Source organism: Camarhynchus parvulus, chromosome 23 (genome assembly GCF_901933205.1).
Source record: "Camarhynchus parvulus chromosome 23, STF_HiC, whole genome shotgun sequence".
Taxonomy (NCBI): Eukaryota; Metazoa; Chordata; class Aves; order Passeriformes; family Thraupidae; genus Camarhynchus; species Camarhynchus parvulus.
The window spans coordinates 2,368,649-2,396,519 of NC_044593.1; the positions used below are offsets into that span (position 1 = coordinate 2,368,649).

General features: G+C 43.2%; 1 protein-coding gene across 1 annotated transcript in view; it reads right to left on the reverse strand.

Annotated features, from left to right (window-relative positions):
- Positions 1-27,871, reverse strand: part of CSMD2 (CUB and Sushi multiple domains 2) — a 250,322-nt gene that overhangs the window by 180,667 nt on the left and 41,784 nt on the right. The window contains exons 4-5 of the mRNA XM_030964453.1: positions 5,986-6,180; positions 1,759-1,966 (exon numbers count right to left, since the gene is read on the reverse strand). Of these exons, the coding sequence (XP_030820313.1) occupies positions 1,759-1,966; positions 5,986-6,180 (403 nt within the window). The remainder of the gene's footprint in view (positions 1-1,758; positions 1,967-5,985; positions 6,181-27,871) is intronic.

Sequence of the window (27,871 nt, forward strand, 5' to 3'; positions counted from 1 at the left end):
TTGGGGATGGGAAATTTGGGGATGGGAAATTCGGGGGTGGGAAATTTGGGGGTGGGAAATTCGGGGGTGGGAAATTCAGGGGTGGGAAATTCGGGGGTGGGAAATTCAGGGGTGGGAAATTCAGGGAGGCAAAATTCGGGGATGGGAAATTCAGGGATGGGAAATTCAGGGATGGGAAATTCAGGGATGTGAAATTCAGGGATGGGAAACTCAGGGATGCACCACACAAAGCAGGAACAGTTTCTGCCAGGGGGGAATTCCTGCTGCTGGAGCCAGGGGATCCCAAAAAGAGCCGAGCTCACCCAGGGAAAGACCTGGGAGGAAAGGCAGCCCCAGGGATGCAGCACATGGACACCTGAAGGGGAGCAGGGATGCAAATCCATCGTTTCTCCCTCCAACCAGCCCCAAAGTGACACCTGTAAAACTTAAACCAGGCTTCAATCTCAGTTTTAAGGACTGTGTGCGCACTACAGGCTCAGCTCAAAGCCAGGCTTACATTCCCCACAATTTAAAGGTTTTTTTTTTTCCCTGCTGTATTTACGAGGAGTTTATTAATTTAATTAATTAATTAATTAATTTTTTTTTTTTCCCCCAGCAGGGTCCCTCTGCCAGGCTTTGTTTTATTTTTGACACGACAAGACACAGCTCTGCTTTGGCAACACCTCCAGGCTGAATAATGTTTTTTAACCAGCTCCATCCATCTTCCCAGCCAGCACAGCTGAGCGCCTACGAACCACCAGTGCCCTAAAATATTAATGCATTCTAATAAAACCAGCCCAGGCTTTTTTTTTTTTTCATCAAACAGCAACATCTAATTTTCCAAAGGGGCCTGGGAACAGTAAACAATTGGGACGTGGTAAATGGCAACTTCCCTCCCATCAATACACCCTAAACACTCCAATCCTGCTCCCTCAGAATTGCCAGCCAGGATAAATCACTCAAATAAATGGGATTTGCAACAGGATCCTCACAAATAATCACAATTTAACTCGCTGCTGATAATCCCAGGCAACACCTGATTATTTCAAAAGCTTCATTCTTCCCTTCCAGAGAGATGTTGGGTTTAAATCCAACTTCCAGGACCTTCCAATTGCTGCCAGTCAGGACTTTTAACCCTTTGCTGAGCGCAGGTGATCACCACGTCCTTTGCTATTAAACCAACAGGAGGAACACCTCAAATTCCCTCTGCAGTTCCTTATTTCCCCTGCCTACAGAGCACTGGGGTGGCTCCTGAAGATTGGAAATACTGGCTTTTATCCCAAATCCAAGCAATATTTCTGACAGCATTTTCCAGGCAACCCCTGGGATGAGAGGGGGGTTGGAATTCTGTCCCCTGTCCCAGGGACAAGTGGATCTGGTGAAACATTTGCAGAAATTCATCAACACCAATGGGTTTAGCAATCATCAGAACATTCAGCAAAACCAAGGCTTGAGTGTGGCGGGGTTTGAGGGGTTCTCGGAGGTTGGGTGATTTTGTTTGGGTTTTTTTTTTTAATCTTCCTCCTACCCAGCCACACCATGACTCTTATTGAAGACAGCACAACTCGAAGCAGCCAATGCTCACTGCAGAGTTTGCCAAGCAAATCCCAAGTTCCAGAAGGAAACCACGGGGAATAATTGGCAATTTCCCCTCCTTCAGTCCCAAACTTCTCCCTCTGAGCGCCCTGTGAAGTTTGGCTGTGCCCACACAGACCATGAGTGCCCCACAAGGCACCACCCCAAGCACCCTACAAGGAACCAACCCCAGCAGGAACCTACCAGAGCGAGGATCCCTCCGTGCCAGCGACTTCCAGAACATCATATCCATCCTCCAGCTGAAAATCCATGAACACCAGGGCAATGGTGTCCCCAGGCTCGGCCAGGATGGTCCAGGTGCAGTCTGCATTGTTGCCATACTCCAGGGGGAAGTGAGGGCTGGAGATGATCCCGCTCTGGCCCCGCAGGGTCCCTCCGCAGGCATCATCAGCTGAAACAAAGGCCAGGGGTGAGCCCTGGGTGCCCAAAGGTCCCAGAGGTCCAGCCCAAAGTCCCAGCCTGTCCTGGATTGCCAAGCAAATTGTATTCTGTTTACCAGCGAGTTGTATTCTATTTACCATCTGCATGGCAGTTGTCTTTTTTTAAGTGGGCAGTTTTCCTTATCTCTTCCATAAAACTGGGGAGTCTCCCTCTCTTCTAGGCCAGCCTTCACCAGGCGTCAAAGATGCAGAGGGATGCAAACTCAGCTGCAGGCACAGCTCCACCAGAGCAGCTGAAAAGCAGATTTTGTGCTGCCCTTGGAGCCATTCCCTGGATCCTCCTCCTCCCTGGAGCAGCTCAGGTGCCACCAGCCCCAGCGCTGGGCTCCAGACTGGAAGGGCAGCCTTGAAATCGAACACGAGTTTGGCACTTCGGGATGGAAACGCAAAGCTGGGCTTTTCCTCCAGCTGGACAGGGAATCTCAGCAATGGAAATGACGCCAACCCTCAGCTCCAGCACCAGCTGGGGTCAGGATTAATCCCTCCCTCCCTGGGGTTTCCTCCACAAATGCTGAACGAAGCTGGGCAAGGAGGAGACTCCGGGAAATGCTGGCAGGGCAGAGGGAACTGCTCCCTCCAGGCAGGGAATTCCCTTTTCTCCTACCAAGGTGCTGCTTTGCGCGTTCTCAAGGTGGAATTTCAGGGAATTTCACCTTCGAGAGGGTCCAGAGGAGGGCCAGGAATGGTGAAGGGGCAGGAGGGGCAGCTGAGGGCATTTGGAGAGGAGGAGAGTGAGGGCAGAGCTCAGAGGGGCTGCAACTCCTCCTGATGGAATATTAGGATGGATTTAGGGCAAGGTTCTTCCCCCAGAGAGTGCTGGGCACTGCCCAGGCTGCCCAGGGAATGGGAACATTCCCAAGGCTGCCAGAGCTCCAGGAGAGTTTGGACACCACTCTCAAGGTGGGATTTTGGGGTGTCTGTGCAGGGCCGGGGTTGGAATCAATGATCCTTCATCCCTTGGTTCTGTATTTTCACCTCCAGTGAAAAACTCAAAAAGTAAAATTAAATTTTATGAAAAAAGTACTATAAAAGTGGCAAAGACCATCCTAATTTGGAGAAAAGCATCATAACTGATCATAAAAACCACCAGGGATAAGCAGCACTCTCTCAAATCACTCTGAGCCCTCCCCTAAACACTCCTGGTCCCAAACCAGCAGGGAAATGCCCCAAAAAAACCCCAATGAGAGGCACAACACACCTCTGTGCCTGTGACCCATCCAAGGGAGCATTACAAACATCCCAAGCAACCAATATTTGCTCACTTGAAGGCCCAGCTCCACGGCCCAGGGGCTGATTGATTGCTCAGGCAGAGTCAATAAAAGCAATCAATAGGAGATGCTCTGCCCAAGTACACAAGGAATGAGGGGAAGAGACTTCAGGAGCAGCAGCAAATGTTTTTGGTAGAAGAACACAGATATTTGTGTATTTACACACTCCCCAGCCCCCCTGGGAGCACAATTAGCAAGGCACTGCTCTGAACTGATGAAGGAATTTTGAAGCTTCCCTGCCCTTAAACTGGCAGGAAGTTGGGAACTGGTTTCGGTATAAATTGTTCATTTAAAATCAGTATGCATTTTTCAACATAAATTTTCAGTATAAATTGTTTTACCTCCCCCAAGGCAGGGCACATCCCAGCCCTGCACAGATTCACCTGTCCTGCAGCAGGGCAGGGAATCTGGCACTGGGAAGCAGAAAATCCACTCCCATTTCCAGCGTTTGAGCTGGAAAACCTGCAGGCTTGGGGAGGCGCTTGATTTTCTGGATAATCATGGGATCATGGTTGGTTTGGAGCTTCAGGATCATCTCCTTTCACCCCATTCCATGGGCACGGACACTTTCCACAATCCCCGGTTGCTCAAATCTGGCCTTGGACATTTCCAGGGATGGAACAACCACAGCTTCTCCAGGAAATCAATCCCAGCCCCTTAGAGGGAGAAATTTCCTCCTAATATTCAATCTAAACCCACTCTCTTTCAGTTTAAAGCCGTCTCCCTTTGTCCTGCCACTTGTAAAATTGGGGGTTTTTCCCCCACTTCATTTTATTTTTTAAATTTAATTTAATTTAACTGTCCAGGGACCAAGAAACTGCAGCAAAAGCAGCTGTGCCCCATTCCCAACACCCCAAGCCCTTCACAACCTTCTCATTATGGCCCCAAAGCCCAGCAGCCTTGAGGAACCCATGAAAAACCCATTAACCACAACCCAAAACCCATCAACCACACCAGGTTTACCTTCCCATTTAGGGCTGGTTTTTAAGGGCTGATTTTTAAGATTGATTTTTAGGAGTTGATTTTTAAGGGTTGGTTTTTAAGGTTGATTTTGAAGGGTTTCTTTTTCAGGGCTGCTTTTTAAGGGTTGGTGTTCTTGGTTTTGTATGGGAGATATTTATGGAAGTGATGCAAAGCTTGTAGTTACTGGAAAGTCGTATCTGCTTTTGTGAAAAAACACCTGTTAAAGGTGAAAGATACTTGGGAACGTTTCTTTTTCTTCTGGTTGGTCAAGAGGTAACATAATTTGGGTTTTGTTTTGGTTAGGCTGGGCTGGGTGGCTTTGCTGCGGGGCTGGGCTCTTTTTTTGGGGTTCTTTTAGCTTTTTTTATCAGTTGTTGGGTACGGGCTGGGTTATGGTTGTGATTTCTAACATTTCTTCTGGTTTCAACTAAAACCACCACAGCTGGTTTTTAGGGGCTGGTTTTTAAGGGTTGGTTTTTAAGGGTTGGGTTTTGAGGATCGGTTTTGTATGGGTTGATTTTGAAGGGTTGATTTTGAAGGGTTAGTTTTTAAGAGTTGCTTTTTAAGGGTTGTTTTTTAAGGTTGGTTTTTGAAGCGTTTCTTTTTAAGAGTTGCTTTTTAAGGGTTGGTTTTTAAGCGTTAGTTTTTAAGCATTGATTTTAAGGGTTGGTTTTTAAGGGTTGGTTTTTAAGGATTTCTTTTTAAGAGATGCTTTTTAAGGGTTGGTTTTTAAGGGTTGGTTGTTTAAGCGTTCCTTTTTAAGGGCTGATTTTTAAGAGTTGCTTTTTAAGGGTTGATTTTAAGGGTAGATTTTGAGGGATTGGTTTTTAAGGGCTGATTTTTAAGGGTTAATTTTTAAGGGCTGATTTTAAGGGTAGATTTTGAGGATTGGTTTTTAGGGTTGATTTTTAAGGGCTGATTTTAAGGGCTGATTTTAAGGGGTAGATTTTGAGGGATTGGTTTTAAGGGCTGATTTTTAAGGGTTAATTTTAAGGGCTGATTTTAAGGGTAGATTTTGAGGGATTGGTTTTTAAGGGCTGATTTTTAAGGGTTAGTTTTTAAGGGCTGATTTTAAGGGTAGATTTTGAGGGATTGGTTTTTAAGGGTTGATTTTTAAGGGCTGATTTTAAGGGCTGATTTTAAGGGTAGATTTTGAGGGATTGGTTTTTAAGGGCTGATTTTTAAGGATTAATTTTTAAGGGCTGATTTTAAGGGTAGATTTTGAGGGATTGGTTTTTAAGGGCTGATTTTTAAGGGTTGATTTTAAGGGCTGATTTTAAGGGTAGATTTTGAGGGATTGGTTTTTAAGGGCTGATTTTTAAGGGTTAATTTTTAAGGGCTGATTTTAAGGGTAGATTTTGAGGGATTGGTTTTTAAGGGCTGATTTTTAAGGGTTAATTTTTAAGGGGCTGATTTTAGGGGTAGATTTTGAGGGATTGGTTTTTAAGGGCTGATTTTTAAGGGTTAATTTTTAAGGGCTGATTTTAAGGGTAGATTTTGAGGGATTGGTTTTTAAGGGCTGATTTTTAAGGGTTAATTTTTAAGGGCTGATTTTAAGGGTAGATTTTGAGGGATTGGTTTTTAAGGGCTGATTTTTAAGGGTTGATTTTAAGGGTAGATTTTGAGGGATTGGTTTTTAAGGGCTGATTTTTAAGAGCTGCTTTTTAACCCTTTCAAACCAAACCCAACACCCCAACCCCAACCACCTCGACCCCCATTTTCGGCGGGGATCTCCTTACCTCTGCAGACGGGGAGAGGGAAATCCCAGGAGGCTCCTTGTCCCGAGCTGGCCTGGCAGGTGAGCAGGGCGTGGCCCTCCAGGAAGAAGCCAGGGTTGCAGCTGTACCTGACCCTGTCCCCGATGCTGAAGGTGGTTCCTTGCTGGACCCCGTTCCGCAGCCGCCCCGGGTTCCCGCACGTGTGGCTGGGCAGGGCTGCAAGGGAAGGGACAGGGAGTGGTCACAGGGCTGGGTGAATCCTCAGGAAAAACGGAATAATCGTCAATGAAAACAGGATAAGCCATTTGAGAAAAGCAGGGTTGGGTTAGGGACTGGGAATTGTCACAGGGCTGGGTGAATCCTCAGGAGAAAGGGAATAATCATCACTGAAAATAGGATAACTCATTTGAGAAAAGCAGGGTTGGGTTAGGGACTGGGAACTGTCACAGGGCTGAGCTAAATCTTCATGAAAAACGCAATAATCATCACTGAAAACAGGATAATCCGTTTGAGAAAAGCAGGGTTGGGTTAGGGACTGGGAACTGTCACAGGGCTGGGTGAATCCTCAGGAAAAATGGAATAATCGAGAATAACCCATTTGAGGGAAGCAGGGTTGGGTTAGGGACTGGGAATTGTCATAGGGCTGAGTAAATCATGAGGAAAAATGGAATAATCGAGAATAACCCATTTGAGGGAAGCAGGGTTGGGTAAGGGACTGGGAATTGTCACGGGGCTGAGTAAATTGTCAGGAGAAATGGAATAATTGTCACTGAAAATGGGATAATCAATTTGAGAAAAGCAGGGTTGGGTTAGGGACTGGGAATTGTCACGGGGTTGAGTAAATCGTCAGGAAAATTGAATAATCGAGAATAACGCATTTGAGTGAAGCAGCGTTGGGATAGGGACTGGGAATTGTCACAGGGCTGGGTGAATCCTCAGGAAAAAGGGAATAATCGAGAATAATCCATTTGAGGGAAACAAGGTTGGGTTAGGGACTGGGAATGGTCACAGGGCTGGGTGAATCCTCAGGAAAAAGGGAATAATCGTCACTGAAAACAGGATAATCCATTTGAGAAAAGCAGGGTTGGGTTAGGGACTGGGAATTGTCACAGGTCACACACAGAGTGTCCCCAGGCCCAGTTCTGGGGTTTGTCAGCCATTCCCCTGATCTCTGGTCACACCTGAGTGTCCCCAAGCCCAGTTTTTGGGGTTCCAGCCCTCCCCGTCCCTCCCTGCACAGCAGCAGGGGCAGACCCCAGCTCCTGACCCCGTTTTTTGCCCCCAAAGCCATTTTTTCCATCCTCCCCCAAAGCCCCTGGGGCTGGGAAGTTCTACCAGGAAATTTTCCTGCCCAGGCAGGTTCTGGGAGCAGATGCTGCTATCAAATCCAAGCAGGTGGAAAAGCAGCCCAGAACTAACATTTCATTTTTTGTAATGATCCTCAAACCCCCAATTTAATTAAATTACCAATGTCACTTTTTTTTTTTTAATGAACCCATTCCTGCTTTTATGCTTCCATCCCTTAAAATTAATGAGTAGAACTCCTCTATAAATAAAAATCCATCATTTTTAAAAGTCAATCTCTACCACGAGCTGCTCTCTACTTAATGAACTGTGAAGAATCAGACAACCCTGACCTGCATGGGATCTTAAAACCAGACTTGAAAAACAGATCTCAGATTAAAATTCTGCTTCACTGAGCTGCCTGCACATTTCAGATCCTGCTCCAGGAGGGGAGGCACAGCAGCTTTGGGGGGAGCAGCATTAACCCCCCACTGCCCTGGGTTGCTGCAGGGAGCTTGGATTGGGGTTTTAAATCGCCCAAGTGCAGGAGATCCTCAAATTCCTGCTGATGGAGAGAAAAAGGACTCCAGAGGGGCTGGGGTTACATCCAGAGCTGGGCCATTTGTGGAGATGAAGGAAGGTCCTGTTACTGATTTTCTGCTCCTTGCCACGATGAATTCTGAGCAGTTTATTGCATTTGCCTGCACCTGAACAGCTGCCAAAGGCTGATCTGGTTTTACGACAGAGGAAAGGCAATGGGATTATCTTGGTGCACCTCCAATGTCACTGTCCCCGGGCTGGCTGGGCTCTGGACACCTCCCCTGCAAGGTGACCCAGCTGAGGAGCCGCTCTGGGGGTGCTCAAGGCCAGCACAGGCCCAGCAGAACCAGAGCAGAACCACGACTGTCACACGAGGTGACAGTGGCCTGCCGCACCAGTGGCACCTCCTCTGCAATAAATTCATGCCTCAGGTTTCAACTTTTACATTTTTCAGGTTCTGTGCTGCTTTAGTGGGTGGGTCTGGGTTTGTATCAGGGATGGTGAGCTCTGTGCACAGAGCAGGGAGACAAAACAATTCCTGCTCCAGCTGGGCACCAAGGACAAATGATCCAAATCTCAGCCCAAGAGCACAAACCCCGTGGGCTGGAGAGAGAAAAACAAGCAGGATAGGACTTCATAATTGGACAATTAACTCCAATATGCAAATGGAGTAGAACTTAGAAAAGTGTGAGACCTTGTAACCAGTTGTCCATTTTCGTGACCACTTTGGTTCATCTTGGGTGCAGCCCTGGCTGGGCTCGTGTGCTGCCCAAGGTGGATCCACTGAGGCCTTTTTTCTCCCTGCTTCTCATTTTTTACCCCCATTTCTCCCTGATTCCCATTTTTCACCTCCATTTCTCCCTGCTTCTCACTTTTTACCTCCTTTTCTCCCTGCTTCTCATTTTTTACCTCCATTTCTCCCTAATTCTCATTTTTTACCCCCATTTCTCCCTGATTCTCATTTTTTACCCCCATTTCTCCCTTTTTCTCACTTTTTACCTCCATTTCTCCCTGTCTCTCATTTTTTACCCCCACTTCTCCTGATTCTCCTTTTTTACCTCCCTTCCTCCCCGATTCTCATTTTTACCTCCATTTCTCCCTGTATCTCATCCATTTTTCCCTGATTCCCATTTTTCACCTCCCTTTCTCCCTGCTTCTCGTTTTTTACCTCCCTTTCTCCCTGATTCTCATTTTTACCCCTATTTCTCATCCATTTCTCCCTATTTCTCATTTTTTCCTCCCTTTCTCCCTGCCTCTCCTTTTTTACCCCCATTTCTCCCTGTTTCTCCTTTTTTACCTTCCTTTCTCCCCAATTCCCATTTTTACCTCCATTTCTCCCTGTATCTCATCCATTTTTCCCTGATTTCCATTTTTCACCTCCATTTCTCCCTGCTTCTCGTTTTTACCTCCCTTCCTCCCCGATTCTCATTTTTTACCCCCATTTCTCCCCGATTCTCACCCATTTCTCCCTGATTCTCATTTTTTACCTCCATTTCTCACCCATTTCTCCCTGATTCTCATTTTTCACCTCCATTTCTCCCTATTTCTCATTTTTTCCTCCCTTTCTCCCTGCTCCTCAGAGCTCTCAGATCTGCTGATCCACACCAGAGCCTCCCTCCCATCCACCTTCAGCTCTCACATCCATTTCTTTCCACTCTTTTTAACCAGCCTGCTCCCAACTTTTCCTCATCCCAGGATGGCTCCAGCACGAGTTCTCAGCATCAGGAGCTTTCACAACCTGGTGCTCAGTCAAGCTGAGCCTCCTTGTTCCAGTTCATTCGAAATTAATTAGGAGTTCTTAAGTCATTAGATGTGACTCAACGCATCCTTGGCCACAGTCCCACCATCACAATGCACTCAGCCTCGTTACATCAGCCTCTCCCAAAGCTCTCATTGTCAGCAGGGAAAGAAGAGGGAAGGAGGGGAAAGAAAAGGGGGAAAAAGGGAAAAACCATTAAAAAAGGGAAAGAAAGGGGGAAAAGGAAAAAAAACATTAAAAAGGGGGAAAAAAGGGAAAGAAAATTGAAAAAAACAACATTAAAAGGGGAAAGAAAAGGGAAAAAAGGGAAAAAACCCATTATTAGAAAAGGGAAAGAAAAGGGAAAAAAAAAACATTAAAAAAGGGAAAGAAGAGGGAAAAAAGGGAAAAACCCATTAAAAAGGGAAAGAAAAGGGAAAAAAACATGAAAAAAGGGAAAGAAAAGGAAAAACCATAAAAAAGAGAAAGAAAAGGGGAAAAAAAGCATTAAAAAGGGAAAGAAAAGAGGAAAAGGGGAAAAATTAAAAAAGGGAAAGAAAAGGAAAAACATTAAAAAAAGGAAAGAAAAGGGAAAAAAGGGGAAAAATATTTTAGAAGGGGGGGAAAGGGAAAAAACCATTTAAAAAGGGAAAGGAAAAAACCATTATAAAAGGAAAGAAAAGGGGAAAAAGGGAAAAAAAGGGAAAGAAAAGTGGAAAAACACATGAAAAAGAGAAAGAAAAGGGGAAAAAGGAAAAAAACATTAAAAATGGAAAGAAAAGGGGAAAAACATTAAAAAAAAAAAAAGGGAAAAAACATTAAAAAAGAGAAATAAAAGGGAAAAAAGCATTAGAAAAGGGAAAGGGAAAAAACCATTTAAAAAGGGAAATAAAAGGGAAAAAACCTGGATTTTTGGGGGGGGGTTGGAAGTCAAGATACCCACAGGAATCAACAGGAGAACCAGGACAGGGAGATATTCCCTTAATGAGGCAGCCTGCACTGGATCCAAGAAATTCAAGGGAAAAAGCAGATTTTTTGAGGAGAATATCCCTAAGATTTCCAAAAATGAAGTGGATACCCATGGAGAATGTGGAGAGTGGAGGAGAGATCCACCCAGAGCCGTTTCCTCCTACTCTCCATCCATAATTTTTGGCCCAAGTACTCCAGGGCTACTCCAGGGCTGTCTGAGATATTTCAGCACTGTTTTAGCACAATCTGCTTGAGTTCAGAAGAGTTTTAATCTTCACAAGAACTGTCCAGAGTGTGCTACAGCAAAGGAAATAAATAGGATCGTTTTCATTTCATTTTATCCCTTTTTTCTTCTCGTGCCATGATTTGTTTCCAGCACAGCCAGAGATAAAACTAAATGGAAACTACTTTTTTTCCCTCCCCTCTCCAATATTTCTCTGTTCACTAAAAACCAGCCAGAAAGTCACTTTTGGATAATGGTTCATCATCCATCTTGTTTGTGGGAGCAGTTCTGGCCCTTTTTGGGGTGGATTTTTATTTTATTTTTTCCTTTTTGGAAACTCAAGTTTTCAATTTCCCTTTCTGGAATGCACCTCAGCAACTCCTGAGCAAGTTCAGAGCAACTTCCAAGGATATCCCAGAGGCTGGGAGAGGAGGAGCTTGGCTTTGATTAAACCCTCATCAGAATCAGATTGAATCCTCATCCTCAGCAGTGGATGTGAGCAGAGGGGTCAGGGGAAATTCAGGAATTCAGGGTGGGATGTGGGGAGCAACCTCAGCAGCTGGAGCTCTCTGCCAGCCCTCCTGCAGACTTTCGGATTGTCAGGAAAATTCATCCACAAACACCAGAGGTTTGTGTCCAAAAAGGAGACAGAGGAGCCCTGGAACTTTATTCCAATCAAGGCAGAGGCCATGGGGCATTCCCCTGGGGTCTCTCCAGTTTTTGGAGGATGCAGCCTCCTTTTTATCCCAATTTCCCAGCTGCATTTCCCTTCTCTCTTTCCCCATTTCTGAGGGACTTGAGAGGTTCAGACTTCCCAGAACACCTGATCCCAAAGATTCCCCTCTAATGCACAACCCTCCCTTTTAATTTTTAATTCTTACAGAATTTAGGGTTTTTTCTTCCCCATTCTTTCTTTCATCTCTCAATGTCCAATTTCATTTATCAGCAAACCTAAAGTTTATTTGTAAAATCAAATCTCTTTTTCCATTCACCAATCAGTGGAATCCTTCCCATGGTTTCTTTTCTCTCCCAGTGCTGGTTTTGTCTCCCAGGGATGTTTTATCCCCCTGAACAGCTCCAGCCTCGCAGTGCCACAACACTCGAGGCACAGCTTCATTTAAAGGAGGCGCTGAAGTGTTTTGCTGAGCAGCAATGCTTTAAGTGTGTGTTTAAAGGCTCCACTGAACTGGCATTTAACAGCTGCAGAGTGACTCCACAACCTTTCCCCAGGGAGGAGAGGGTGGGTCTGCATTGCCTCCCTCCCTCCCTGAGCCCAGGGTTAACCATTCCATGGCGCCAGGAAAATTCATCCACAAACACCGCAGGTTTGTGTCCAAAAACGAGACAGAGGAGTCCTGGAACTTTATCAGAATAAAGGGAGAGGCCATGGGGCATTCTCCATGGGGCCTCTCAAAATTTTTAGAGGATGCAGCCTCCTTTTTACCACAGTTTCCCAGGGAGAGACCATGGGGATTTTCCATGGGGCCTCCCACATTTTTAGAAGACACAGCCTCCTTTTTATCCCAATTTCCCAGCTGCATTTCCCTCACTCTCTCCTGGGTGAGGTATTTGAGAGGTTCAGATTTCCCAAATCACCTAACACAGACCCACTTCCAATGCACCCCGCTTTTTCTTTTCCTTGTGTCTCTTTTTTCCCCCTCCAAACCCAGAGATTCAGCACAGTTTGAGTGAATAAAAAAATCTGTGTCAATCAGTGGAATTCCTATGGAATTTATGGTTATTCCCATTGCTTCTCTCACCTCTCTGCATCTGAACTTTTCTACCATCAGTCTGTTTGTAAAACAAAGGCACCTTCTCATTGCTCCGAGTGGGAAAAGTGCAGCACCCAGAGCAGCAGCAGCAGCAGCGCCAGCACAGCAGAGCAGGCACCAAACCGATGCCTTAAATTTTAACCTTCATATTTTCCACATTCTATACTGCATTGTATATACCCTAATAATATAAACCCGAATTCTGAACTTCATATAAAGTGTTTTAGCAAGTTCTCCTCGCAGCTCAGCCCCACAGAGCAATCCTTTTCCTCTCCTCAGTCCCACAGAACAATCAATTTCCAGCCCCAGAACCAAGGATGCCGCTGCAGCTTCAGCCCCAAAAAGTGCAAACAGCAGGGAATGGAGGGGAGCAAACTGGGAGGGTGGGACTGCATCACCTGGAGCTGCACAATTCACCCATATAATCTATTATAAAAGTTTTATAAGTTATAAAACTCTGGGTCTATCTTGGGTGTAGCCTCAGGCTCTTGGGAGAGAGAGGGGGAAATGTCCTTGTGCTGCCCGAGGATGCATCCTGCAAAAATCTTTTAATAAATAAATAAATAAATAAATATTTTCAATTATTCCCTTAACTATGTCCAGCCCCTGCTCCAGGCAGCCTCTCCAGGCCCCAGAGGGGAGCAGAGAGGAGCTGAGCTGCCACGGTGTCGCAGACATCTTTTATAGAAAATCCTTTCTTTAAGATTTTTCCTCCCGAGAAGCTGAGAGGCCTCAGGAACAAAATGTAAACAATGGTTATCTGCTGCTGTGGAATGCAACAGGTGCATCTGTGATTGGTCTCATGTTGGATGTTTCTAATTAATGGACAATCACAGCCCAGCTGGCTCGGACAGAGAGCTGAGCCACAAACCTTTGTTATCATTCCTTTCTATTCTATTCTTAGCCAGCCTTCTGATGAAATCCTTTCTTCTATTCTTTTAGTATAGTTTTAATGTAATATATATCATAAAATAACAAATCAAGCCTTCTGAAACATGGAGTCAGATCCTCCTCTCCTCCCTCATCCTCAAACCCTGTGAGCACCGTCACACCAGGGCAGATCAGAGCTCTGACTCCGTTCTCAAAGCTCAGCGTGGGACCAGTGTGAGCTGCCCTGCTCAGTCTGAACTGATCCCACACAGACACTGGGTGCCAGTGTTGGTCTGCTCAGCTCCTCCCTGCAGCCAGCCCTGGCCATGGAACGCTCTTTGTTCTGGGGGAAAAAAAGCCACTTCCAACTTTAGAGGCCGCATTGCTCAGCTGCTCGTTGATCTCCTCTGGCTGCTGGAGCGGGGGCTGCAGCCAGCTCCATCTGCTAAATAAATAAATAAAATGTGAAATAAATAAATATGGCACCACAACCCTGCATTCCTGGGCTCACAGCCCCCTCTGCAATGGGCAGGGCTGCCAAGGGCAGGGCTGGGGACACAGCCGTGCTCCAGGCGTCACCTGGGTGTCCCCACAGCGTCACACACAGCTCAGCTCTCCCTCACTCCCACAAAATCACAGAATCACTGCGCTGGAAGAGACCTCAAAGATCAGCAAGTCCATGCCCCAGCACCTCAACTCAGCCCTGGCACCCAGCGCCACATCCAGGCTTTGTTAAACACACCCAGGGATGGGGACTGCACCACCTCCCTGGGCAGAACAAACACCCCAGGAATGCCCAGGGAACAAAAACACCCCAGGAATCCCTTAGGAATACCCAGGGAACACCCCAGGAATGCCCAGGGAACACAAATTCCCAGAATTCCCAGAATCACAAGGTTGGAAGAGACCTCAAAGACCATTGAGTCCAACTCAGCCCAAACACCTCAACTCAACCCTGGCACCCAGTGCCACATCCAGGCTTTGTTAAACACCCCCAGGTGACTCCACCACCTCCCCGGGCAGAACATTCCAGAACTTTATCACTCTTTCCATAAAAATCCTTTTCCTGCTATCCAGCCTGTATTTCCCTTGGGGCAGCTCGAGGCTGTGTGCTCTGGTTCTGTCAGTGCCTGGAGACAGAGCCCAGCCCCAGCTGAGCACAGGCACCTTTCAGGAGCTGTGGAGGGTGTGAGGCCACCCCTGAGTGTCCTTCTATCCAGGACAAGCATCCCCAGCTCCCTCAGTGGTTCCTCACAGGGTTAGTGCATTCCCAGCCCATCTGGATGGGCTCAGGAGACCCAAAATCCTTCCCAAGCTGAGGGCCCAGCAGCACAGGAGCTGTGGAGGGTGATGAGGTGACCCCTGAGTGTCCGTCTGTCCCTCAGTGGTTCCTCACTCACAGCGTTTGTGTTCCCAGCCCCTCTGCATGACCTCAGGAGTCCCAAAATCCTTCCCAAGCTGAGGGCCCAAAAGCCTTTTGGAAAAGCTGGTGAGGATTCCCCAGCACATTCTGCCTGCTCTCCCTTCTCCCCAGGTGAGGAGACTGAGCCAGCTCAGCTCCAGTGAGGTTAAACCATGGATAATGCTCAGGGCTGGGGGCAGAAATCCCCAAAATTCACAGCCCCCACTTCCTTCAGCTCCTCTCAGACTCCACAAGGGCTGCCTCACACCCACAAATAAACAGGCATAAACTTGTTTGTTTTCATTTCCCAGCTGCCTTGGGAATTTATCACTTCTTGTTTCACCCCCCTCACAGTTTATCTTTCTCTGGCTACCCAAAACCACCAAACGCTCAAAACTTTGTAAAAAACACTTCCCGGGACATCAACCTCCCAGAGCAGGAGTGAGAGCACGGAAACTGTGGAAAGTGCACTTGGGAAGAGGGAATAAATGAAATATCGCATCCTTGGCATCAAAACATGACACCAAAAGCCAAAGGGGGCTGAGCTGGCAGTGCAGCCACCTCCCATCAACAGCCAGGAACCAAAACCATCCCAAGGACGGCGCCACAAACAGCCCACAGAGCTGCCACAGCAATTCTGGTCACCGGCTGCCTGCAGCTCTGCAGACTCATTATTAATTTGTGGTCATAACTGATGAAAACTAAAAAAACCCCAAACCTCCAGATGGTGATTTTATCCCCTTCACTGCAAACACAGCTCAAGTGATCCAATTGTGTCATAAAAACGCGCGCAAAAAGGGTCTGGGAAGGGCTCAGCTCTTTCAGCTGCGCTTGGGATCTCCCCAGTGCCTGAATCTGCTCAGGGACAGGAATTCCTCCTGATTTCAGCACCCTTGCTGTTCCAAATTGCAAGGCAGGCTATAATAATTATTAATTAATATATAATATATAATATATAATATATAATATATAATATATAATATATAATATATAATATACAATATATAATATATAATATATAATGCATATTATATAACATACAATATACAATATATGATATATAATATATAATATATAATATATAGTATATAGTATATAATATTTAATATATAATATATAATATAAAATTTGATGCACATAAATATATAATATATAATAATATATACTATATATAATTATTACTATATATAATTACTATATGTAATTACATATAATTATTACATAATATAATTTAGTATATTAATATATACAATATATATTAATATACAAATATATATTACATATACTAATATTATATATTAATATACTATTAATATATACTATATAATATTATATACTATATATAACTATTACTATATATAATTACTATATATAATTACATATAATTATGATATAATTTAGTATATTAATATATCAATTAATTTCTGCACAAAACTGGGGAATTTACAGAAAATTTTCCTGATTTTGGTGAATTTTTCACTTTGTTGCCAAAATTATTGGAAGATGAAACAACTGAATTGTATTAATATACAATATAGATGCTAGATTAACAGATTATACATTATATGAATGCATATAATATGAATCTATTATCTATATTGTGTATTAATATAGAATCGTAAGTGATGATATATATAATGTTTAGTTATATATAAAATATAATTATATATTATACATAAAATCTATATTATATAATTATATATTATATAATATAATTATATATAAATATATAATTATAGAATATATATTTTATATATAATATATAATTATTATATATAATAAAAATTATATATATAATAAAAATTATATTATATAATTATGTATATGAATATATATAAATATAATTATATTATATATAATTATATAATATAATTTTTCTATAATTATAATTATATAATATTATATATTTTATATATATATATATATATATATATATATATATATATATATATATATATATATATATACACACATATATATAATTTGGAGTAAATGTTCCAAACAGCTCAAGGAATTCATGCAGGGGAGTTGTTACAAATGAAAAAAAATCTATATATCCATACTGCAAAGCATCTACGGTACAAACATTGTCATGGAAACAGCACTCAGATCTGCTTTGAAGGACTCAGAGCAAGGGGGAAGAGAAAGGGCTGGACTGAACCCAAAAAAACCCCAAATAAAAACCCTCCCAACTGGCCTGAATCTTCTTCTGCAGAGCCCAGAATTCCATCAAAATCAGAGTTTCATGGGATGCACAACCTGGGCAGGCCCAACACAACCTGACCCTTCTCCAAGATCCCAAAACTTTCCTTTCCCAGCTGATTTCTCCACAAAAAAAAAAAAAAATCAGAATATCCCTGCTCTGCTTCCGAGGCTGCCCCTGGAATTTCCAGGGGGAATTTCAGGGCTCCAATTGCTGCTCACACAAATTGCTCCAGGGCTTTGTCGTGCTCTGCTCCATTGCCCTCGCAGCAGAACATGGATTTTTCTGTAAAATATCCAAATTCCAGCTGCTCCGGCCCCGCTGAGGATCTGCTCACGCAGAATTACAAACGCAGAACAGGAATTTGACTTCCAGAAAGTTTGGGGTTTTTTTTCCTGCTGAATTCTCTCCTTAGCAACCATCAGCTCCTGAGGACACAAAATCCCATTATTGAAATGCTGGGAGATGGTTTGGGATAAAAACACCGGGACTTGGTTGGGAATTCCCATCAAAACACAATTAATCGGATTGTTGTAGGGAATAAATAATTTTTTTCCTCCCATTCTGTGCTCTAGGTTTAATTTTATAGGATGAGAGTTGCCACTGAGGAGTGGGTTAAAAACAATATTCATTATTCCAAGGTATTTTAAATGGGAAAAAAAAAGATTCTTCTGGTTTAGTTTAGAGCATTAAATATAGAAATATTTATAAATATATAAGAAAATGTCTGGATTATGAATTCCAGGACAGTCTGGGACCTGGGTCTCTGTCCAGGACACACTGAAAAAACACAAATCCAACAATTTCTGACACAGCCTGTGGAACAAACTGCTCCCATCTCCCTGGATAATTCTGGAATCACCTCTCTGTCAGTTCCATTAAGATTTTTGGAGACTCCTGGGCTTCAGGTCCTGTTTGTTTCCCTCCCACTGAGCAGGGTTTTATGTAAGTTTTGATCTGGAAGGAGAATTCCACGCCAAGCTCCAGGTCCTGGTAAATCCAGGGTGGCTCCAACCCCATCCCAGACATCCCTGAGCTCCAGCCAAGCCCTACAAAGCAGCACTAAAGGGATTAAAAGTCTGTAGGGCGGGGAAAATTCACGGAATTCAGTGACACAGCATTGGGGAAAAAACCCAAAATTCCAGCAGCAAAAATCTCTGGAAGGGTTGGGGAAGAGGCTGAGGCAGGAGATGTTCCCAAATCCAGGATAAATGGGTGTGGATTTGTACAAATGGGAGACCCAGCTATGGGGAAAAACCACCAGAATGAAGTAAAAATGGGGAGGGAAACGAGAGGAAAGAAATATTCCTGCAAATTTGCTTCCCCCACAAGGCCAGGGCAAAACAATCAATTCATTTCACAATTCAGCATCGCCACAAATCGACATTTCACAATTCATTTTGGGAAATTCAGATTTTTTTCCTCCCAAATTTCCACACTCCCAGCTCCGGCAGGGCCCAGAGGAAAAGTCAGATAAAAAAATTCCGGTTAAATTCCAGCTGCTCCACAGTCATAAATAAGTAATTTAAGGACAAATTCTTCCTAAAAACCATCAGGGAGAAACAAAAAGGGAAAACTGCTCTGGACTCAGTTTTGGCCTCGGAATGGGTTATTTGGAACCCATTTTTCCCAAGCTTTTTTTTTTACCCAGCCTCTTTCTTTCCCCTCGGCTTTTGTGCAAAGCTGAAAATATCCAGCCATGCCACGCTGCCTGTTTGTGGAATAACATCAGAGCTGCCAAATTCCCCTCCCTCCATTCTGCACTGCTCACTGCCCATTCCCAGGCAGGAAAAAAAAAAATGTGATTTTTTTTCTCTTTTTTCTCCCTTGCTTTGGCACCAGCAGCTCTCTGGAATTGAATGAGCTCAGATTTTTCCCCCGCCTCAGGCTGAAAAGTGCTCCCAGCATCTCATGGCATTTGTTGGGATCGCAAAGATCTGGATGTGGAGGTTTGATCCAGAAGAGGAGAAACACCTGGATTTACATTTATTAATAGATGTGTTTGATACAAATAGAGTAATTCAGCGGCAAAAGGGGAAAAATTCAAGCACCACAATGGGAAAAATTCAGCACCAAAATGGGTCAAATTCAAGCACCAAAATGGGGCAAATTAAAGGAGCAAAATGGGGCAAATTCAGCACCAAAATGGTCCAAATTAAGCATCAAAATGGGAAAAATTAAAGAACCATAATGGGCCAAATTAAGCATCAAAATGGACCAAATTCAGCACTAAAATGGGAAAAACTAACGCACCATAATGGGCCAAATTCAGCACCAAAATGGGCAAAATTCAAGCACCATAATGGCCAAACTAAGCACCAAAATGAGAAAAATTAAAGCACCATAATGGGCCCAATTCCAGCAGTAAAATTGGACAAATTCAGCACTAAAATGGGAAAAATTAAAGCACCAAAATGGGACAAATTCAGCACCAAAATGGACCAAACTAAAGCACCAAAATGGACCAAATTAAAGCACCAAAATATGAAAAATTAAAGCACCATAATGGGAAAAATTGAAGTACCATCATGGGACAAGTTAGGCACCAAAATGGACCAAATCCAGCACAGAATGGGCAGCAAAATGGACCAAATCCAGGCACCAAAATGGGAAAAATTCAAGCAGTAAAACTGGACAAATTCAGCACCAAAATGAACCAAATTCAGCACCAAAATGGGAAAAATTCGCGCTCCAGAGCTCCCTCAGAGGCTCCTGCACTGATTTTTCCCTCTCCTCCCTCACCCAGGAGTGGCAGCTCCTTCACTGTAAGTGTCACTTGAATTTGCTTAAATGCTTTAATAGAGCCTCCTGATTTGGGCTCATTTGCATATGCAAATGACACGCCAACAGGAGACACTTAATATTCCCTCGACTTCATTTAGGGCTGCAGCAAACGTGGGTCAATATCTGAGGGAGGGGGGCTTGGGGCTGAGTCAGCAAATGCTAATTAGCTCTGCTGCTTCCAAGCCTTAAAATCAATTAGTGGGATATTAAAGCAGACTGGCTGGGAGCTCATCGAAGTAATAAAAATCTTTTGTGTGGCTAAAAAGGAAAAAAAAAAAAAAAAAAATAAAAGGAAGGTTTGACTCTTCCTTCCCCGGAGAGGATCTTGATGGGGAGAAAATGATCCAGCTCTGGGATGTGGCTGGGCTGGGCTGGATTAGGGGGAAAAGCAGGAAAATCCCAAAGTCACTTGGATTTAAATGAGATTTTTCTCTCTGCCCTCCTTGGAAAAATGGGAACACTCAGGGACCTGGCTTTGCTGGGCTGGATTGGGGGGAAAAGCAGGAAAATCCCAAATTCATATGAATTTTAGTGGGATTTTTCCCTCTGTCTTCGTTGGAGCAATGGGAACACTCAGGGACAGCAGGAGCAGCACATCCACAGCACCAAACCCCAGACTGGGAGGGGAAATGCAGGAAAATCCCAAATCCACACAGATTTCAGTGGGATTTTTCCCTCTGCCCTCGTTGGAACAATAGGAACACTCAGGGACAGCAGGAGCAGCACATCCACAGCACCAAACCCCAGATTGGGGGGGAAAAGCAGAAAAATCCCAAATCCATACAGATTTCAGTGGGATTTTTCCTTCTGCCCTCGCTGGAGCGATGGGAACACTCAGGGACCTGGCTCTGCTCCCGGCTCGAAACCCCAGGGCGAAAAGCAGAAAATCCCACCACGTATATCAGTGGATTTTTCCTTGCCATTCCCTGGGCGAGGAATAGCAGGATTTTGGGAACAGACATCCAAAAGCTCAAACCCCAGTGTCCAGGACAGAAATCCCCCCCAGTAAATCCTGGTCATTGCCATTCCCAGGGCAGGCATTCCAGGATTTTACAGCTCCAAAAATCCCAGTGAGCACTGCAGGAGCAACAGCACGAGCTGGATTGTGTGCTCTAAAAATCTGAACTCTGGACTTTGGAAATCTGAGCTCTGAGCTTTGGAAATCTGAATCCTGAGCTTTGAAAATCTGAATTCTGGGTTTTGGAAGTCTGAACTCTTGGCTTTGGAAATCTGAATCCTGTGCTCTAAAAATCTGAATTGTGTGCTCTAAAAACCTGAACTCTGGACTTTGGAAATCTGAACCCTGAGATTTGGAAATCTGAATCCTGAGATTTGGAAATCTGAATTGTGGGCTTTGGAAATCTGAATCCTGTGCTTTAAAAATCTGAACCCTGACATTTGGAAATCTGAATTCTGGGATTTGGAAATCTGAATTCTGGACTTTGGAAATCTGAACCCTGAGATTTGGAAATCTGAATTTTGGGCTTTGGAAATCTGAACTCTGGGTTTTGGAAGTCTGAACTCTTGGCTTTGGAAATCTGAATCCTGTGCTCTAAAAATCTGAATCCTGAGATTTGGAAATCAGAATCCTGAGATTTGGAAATCTGAATTTTGGGCTTTGAAAATCTGAACTCTGGGCTTTGGAAATCTGAATCCTGTGCTCTAAAAATCTGAATTGTGGTCTTTGGAAATCTGAACCCTGAGATTTAGAAATCTGAATCCTGAGATTTGGAAATCTGAATCCTGAGATTTGGAAATCTGAATTCTGGGATTTGGAAATCTGCATTCTGGGATTTGGAAATCTGAGCTCTGGGCTTTGGAAATCTGAGCCGTGGGCTTTGGAAATCTGAACCCTGGGCTTTGGAAATCTGAATCCTGGGTTTTTATTTCCCTGCTGATGTGTTGTGCTCAGTGATGCAGCCCCCAGGAGCTGCAGCACCAAGCTCAGCCCATCCTGCGCCTCAGGAAACCCAAAATCCAGGTGTTCCCACCCTGAGGAACGCTCTGGCATGAGGTGACTCCACCAGGAAGATCCTCTGGAATCACCAGCTGAGGGTCACAGGCTCAGCCCACCCCACAGCAGAGGCACAGGCAGGAAAATCCATGGAAATTGAGTTTTTAAGGGGTTTCTCCTCTCTCAGCTGCAGCTCCTGCACCCACCCCATGGATATTTAACTTTGGGAATTCATGGGAAGCTCTTGGATCCAGATCCAAGCTCAGTGAACATCCCCAATCCTCCTTTCTGTCCCTTTTCCCACCTAAAACTGTTGGTTCATGAACAAGACCCCCAAATTCCCAGGGAAATCCAGCTAAACTCCCAGCACAGCTACACTTCCATTTATTCCTTCACTCTCTAATCAAGATTTTTTTTTGCTTTATGAGCGCCTGAGCACCTGCTGCAGCCCCGAGCTCATCACCCCTGCTCAGGGCAGACACCTGGCTGCATTTTACATCCCAGCATTCACCGGACACGATGGAGCAGCACTCACACAGCTCCTGCCAAGGCCGCCAGAAATAAAACCGCATCACCCCTGCCGTGCCAATTTGCCATCCCCTCCCCTGGCAAGGCTGGAGCGGCACTGCCTGGAATGTGCTTGTGACCAGGAGGACAATTCCAGCTCTGCTCTGTCCTCTCTTTTCGTTCAAAGTGGAAACAAACAGCTAAACAGGATTTAAAAGGCAGCCTTGGATGTCTCAGGTGGATTTTCTGTGCTCTGGGAGTTGTGCAGAAAACAGCAACTGCTGTCTAAATGCTGCAGGAGGAGGGATTTTTGAGGTTTTTTGACCCAAAGCAAGGTTTTTATTCACACCAGTTCTCCCAGTGCTGGCACAGACCCCAAGCACCGGCAGGAATTGGGGTTAATTTGGGATAAAAAGCCCAGGTGAGGGCTTTTGATTCCAGATTCCCATCCACCCCCCCACACACGTCACTGCCAGGGAATTTTTGTGCCAAATCCCTCATTTCCAACCCGTGGCCCGTGGAAACGGACCAGGAGCTGCAGGTTGTGAACAGGGACACGCTAAAAAAAAAATAAAAATTCCCCATGAAAAACCTGCTCAAGGCAAACCAAATGTTTTATATGAGGTGGAAACCACTTAATTGGGGACACAATCAATGCAGGGCTATGCTTGAAATCTAATTATCCATCTCCTCCTGCAGACACTGCCCTGTGTAGAACAGCCCTGGCACTCAATAGTATTGACAGTGCTGCCCTGCTCTCCTGCTTTTCCATGGAATCCAGGGGAAAATCCCTGCAGAAAAAAAAAAAAAAAAACCAAATTAAAGTTCCTGTGCTGGCACATCCCAAAATTTAGGATTTTATGGGCCTGCCATGCTGTTTTCTCCGTGGCTTTATCACCACAAGCTGTGAAGGGCTACAAACCTGATTTTCTTAATTGAGCACAGCTCAGGAGAAGGGCTGGGGAGGGATCCAATAAATATCCAGGATTTTCAGGAATTGTTTCCCCACTTTCCAACCACCGCAGGACGTCAGGCAGTCCTGAAGCTCAGGAACTCAAAAGGAACCGCTTTTTATTTGAAAGCAATAAAATTGGTGAAAGCTGATGAATTTAGCTCTTTGTTAACACTGGGAATTTGGAACTCGCCCTCAATATCCGCAGCAGAATGTTTGGTTTTGTTTGTTTGCTTTGTGGGGTATTTGTTAGTTTGCTTTTGCGGGGTTTTTGTCTGGTTTTCTGGGGGTTTTGTTTGCTTTTGTGGGGTTTTGTATGTTTGGGCCTGTGCGTTCTTTAGTTTGGGTTTTTTGTTTGGTTGGTTTTTAGTTTGTTTGGGTTTGTGGTCTTTAATTTGGGGTTTTTTGTTTGTTTGGCTTCGTGTGCTCTTTAGTTTGGGTTTTTTGTTTGGTTGGTGGTTTTTAGTTTATTTGGGTTTGTGGTCTTTAATTTGGGTTTATTTGCTTGTTTGCGTTTGTGGGGATTCAGTTTGGGTTTTGTGGATTTTGACTGGATTTGTGTCTTTTTAGTTTGTTTGGTTGGTGGGTTTTTAGCTTGTTTGGTTTTGTGCGCTCTTTAGTTTGGGTTTTTTGTTTGGTTGGTGGTTTTTAGTTTATTTGGGTTTGTGGTCTTTAATTTGGGGTTTTGTTTCTTTGGTTTGTGGTTTTTTGTTTCTTTGGTTTGTGGTTTTTAGTTTGGGTTTTGTGGATTTTAATTGGGTTGGTTTTGTGGTTTTTATGTATTTGGATTTGTGGGCTTTAGTTTGTTTTACGCATTTTCATTCATTTGCGTTTGTGGTTTTTAATTTGTTTGGTTCGTGGGTCATTTGTTTTGCTTTTGTGGGTTTTCCGGCTGGTTGGTTTTGTGGGTTTTCAGTTTCTTTTGTAAGATTTTAATTCGTTTGGTTTTGTGGTTTCTTCTTTATTCGGGTCTGTGGGATTTTAGTTCATTTGGGTCTGTGGGATTTTACTTTATTTGGGTCTGTGGGATTTTAGCTCATTTGGCTTCTGGGATTTTAGTTTATTTGGGTTTGTGGGATTTTAGCTTATTTGGCTTCTGGGATTTTACTTTATTTGGGTCTGTGGGATTTTACTTTCTTTGGATTTGTGGTTTTTAGTTTGGTTTGCCTTTGTTTGCTTTGGGTTTTCCTCCACCAAGGACACTCTCAGCCTACCAAACCCAGAGGCTCATTTGGGCACCTTTTAGACAAAAATCTCCATTATCGAATCCCCAAAGCCAACAAGAACTCAAACTGATCCCACAACAGAGCCAAACTCCAGCTGGGAAAAGGGAGAAGTGCAGCAGCAACATCCCAAAAAAATCCCACAGCCAGGAATGCTCCGAGAGGGACGGAAGCCGTGATAAAAACCCGATTTAATTGTATTTTCTCCATCTGTTTGCACAACTCTGCAAAGAGCCTGTGAAGAATGAGCCCAGTATTTATCTCCAAACAGCTCCAGCTCCTTTCCCTCGGGATTTAACGCCTCTAATTCCTGAAAATGAGCAGTGTTGGTGCAGCCCTAATTGCTCCTTTTCAATCAGTGTTTGCAGAGAGAATTTGCTGCAGCTGCCATCGATGTCTTGGGAAGGGAAAAGTTCCATCCATCCCCTGGAATTCCTCAGGGATCCACAGGGCCCTGCTTCCCCCCAGGAATTCCCACTGAATTCTGCTTTTTTTCTGGGGGGGTGGGAAAAAATCCAGGCCACCAACAAAAACCCCGCCCTAAATTAGAATTTTAAACTTTTAATGAATTAAATTTTTAATTTTCATTTAATTAAAATTAAAATTTTAAGTTACAAAGAGAAAGGTTCCTAAAAAAAAAAAAAAAAGGCATTTTTTAATATTTTTCTTAAATATTCACGTATTTTATGTTTGTTTATATTTAAAACAGTCCGGTTTTTAAACTTTGGTTTATATCCTTTTGTGTACCTTTAAAAAAGGGCCCTGGGTCCCTCCAGCAATTCCCACTGAATTCTGCTTTTGGGGGGGAAAAATCCAAACCACCAAAAAAAAAAAAAAATCCACCCTAAAATTAAAATTTGAAGTTACAAAGAGGAAGGTTCCTTAAAAAAAAAGGCATTTTTTTAAATATTCTACTTAAATATTTGTGTATTTTATGTTTATATATAATTTAGATAGTCACTTATTGGTTTATATCCCTTTGTACCCCTTTAAAAAAGGGCCCTGCTTCCCTGCAGGAATTCCCACTGAATTCTGCTTTTTGGGGAGGAAAAATCCAGACCATCAAAAAAAACCCCAAAAAACCCTTAAAATTAAAATTCTAAGTTCCATAGTTGAGTTTTTCTAAAAAAAACAGCATCTGACATTATTGCATCCCTCTACTTTTACAGAGGCCTCTTCGTTTATATTTTACTTGAATATAGGTGCATTTTATATCAATTTCTATTTAAAATATTATTTATTAATTTTTAATTAATTGTTTTTATTTCCGTCCCTTTAAAATATATTTCCCCTATGTCTATATATATATAAATATATCAATAAGCATATATATAAATATATATAATATATAAAAAAAATATATAAATATATATTTATATATAAATATATAAATATATATAAATATATAAATATATATAATATTAAAAATTACTTATTTTATAGATATATATACCCCTTTTTTATATATCTATTTATATCCCTCTTCTACAGATAGATGTATAAATTGTGTCCTGACAAGGATATAAATGAAAATAAACCCCCATGCTCTGCTTGACAAGGTGGGGATTGCCCCAAAGTTGGATTTGGGAAGTTTTTTCCAACCCAAACACTTCCACAATTGTGTTTTTCTTTAAATGCCTTTTTATTTGTCACCCTCTGCTCTAACACAGCACCCAGAGGTGATGATTTCATAATAATTGAATTTACTTTAATAATTTAATCTTCTTTTATCCTTTCATTAGTGAACAAATAAACCACCTGCTCTGCGCCCCCTGCTTTATTTATTATTTCTGTGGAATTTGTGTCACTTTTCCTCTCACTGGCTCAAATTTGCCTGATTTGTTTGAAGTCAGCTCTGAGTGAATTCCTCAGGTGTGAGGCAGCAAGGAGAGGAATTAATTCCCTTTGCAGTCCAGCCTCACACATCTTCCAGGGCAAGCAAAAAAAAAAAACCCAAAAATTGGCATTTCTACATTTTTAGGAAGATTTTTTTTCCACCAGATGAGGCTGTCAAGATTCACGTCCCAGTCAAATTTAACTGGGATTATTTATAACTCCCTCCAAAAAAAAAAAAATTCTGCAGCTGAAAGGAAATTCAGGACTCCACAGCTGGGTTGGGGCTGGGAAAAAAAATAAAATCCTTTAGTGAGAAAAGAAGGGAAAATCCCGAAGTCTGAGGGTGAACAAGGCTAATTAGGAAATCATGCTGAATTCAAGGGACAGTAAACAGGGAGAGAAAACAAATTTAGGGATGCTGAAAGCATGAAAGCATTTAATTTCAATATTTTCTAAACGAGACGCGCTGAAAACGGAGCTCCCTGAGCTGCTGGTGTTTCCTGGAAGCTCCTGGAGTAAAAAAAAATTACCTTGAGATGAAAGCAATTTATTGAAATGGAAATGAAATCTTCTCTGCTCCCCCAATTTCCCAAGAATAAGCTGACAGATTTTCACTCCCACTGCTCCTGCCATGGGGTGCCCTCAGTTCTTTTTCCACACCAGCTCCTAAATCCAGATTTGTGCTGGGCCAAGGCTCTCTCCTCTCCCCAGATGGGATTTTGGGGAGTCCATCCCCACATTTTCAAGCTGCTGCACTTCTCCCTTTTCCCAGCTGGAGTTTGGCTCTGTTGAGGGATCAGTTTGAGTTCTTGTTGGCTTTGGGGATTCGATAATGGAGATTTTTGTCTAAAAGGTGCCCAAATGAGCTGCTGGGTTTGGTAGGATGAGAGTGTCCTTGGTGGAGGAAAACCCAAAGCAAACAAAGGCAAACAAAGGCAAATCCCACAAATCCAAATAAAGTAAAATCCCGCCGACCCAAATGAACTAAAACCCAAAAAGCCAAATAAAGTAAAATCCCAAAAAGCCAAATAAAGTAAAATCCCACAGACCCAAATAAACTAAAATCCCACAAAGCCAAATGAACTAAAATCCCACAGACCCAAATGAAGTAAAGCCCAAAAATCCAAATAAACTAAAATCCCACAAACCTAAATGAACTAAAATCCCACAGACCCAAATGAAGTAAAATCCCACAGAGCCAAATGAACCAAAACCCAAAAATCCAAATAAGCTAAAATCCCACAGACACAAATGCCCAAATAACGTAAAATCCAAAAATCCGAATAAACTAAAATCCCACAAACCTAAATGAACAAAATCCCAGAAAACCAAATAAACTAAAATCCCACAAACCCAAATGAACTAAAATCCCACAAACCAAACCACAGATTCCCAAGTGCGGGGATTTTGGAAGGGATTTTGAATGAGTTACAGACAGGACTTCTGAATTTTCAGATGATGTGATTTAATTTTCTCGTCTCCTCCACAGGCAGGAAGGGTGAGTTTGGCTCACACTGTTACAGCATGGGTCTGGAGGTCACAACACCCTCAGTTACAGGATGTTTTAAGGATTTATTGACCAATAAAACACTGCCAATAAGGATATTTCTATTTTTGATCCAATCTTTAAATATTTCATCTTATGGGCTC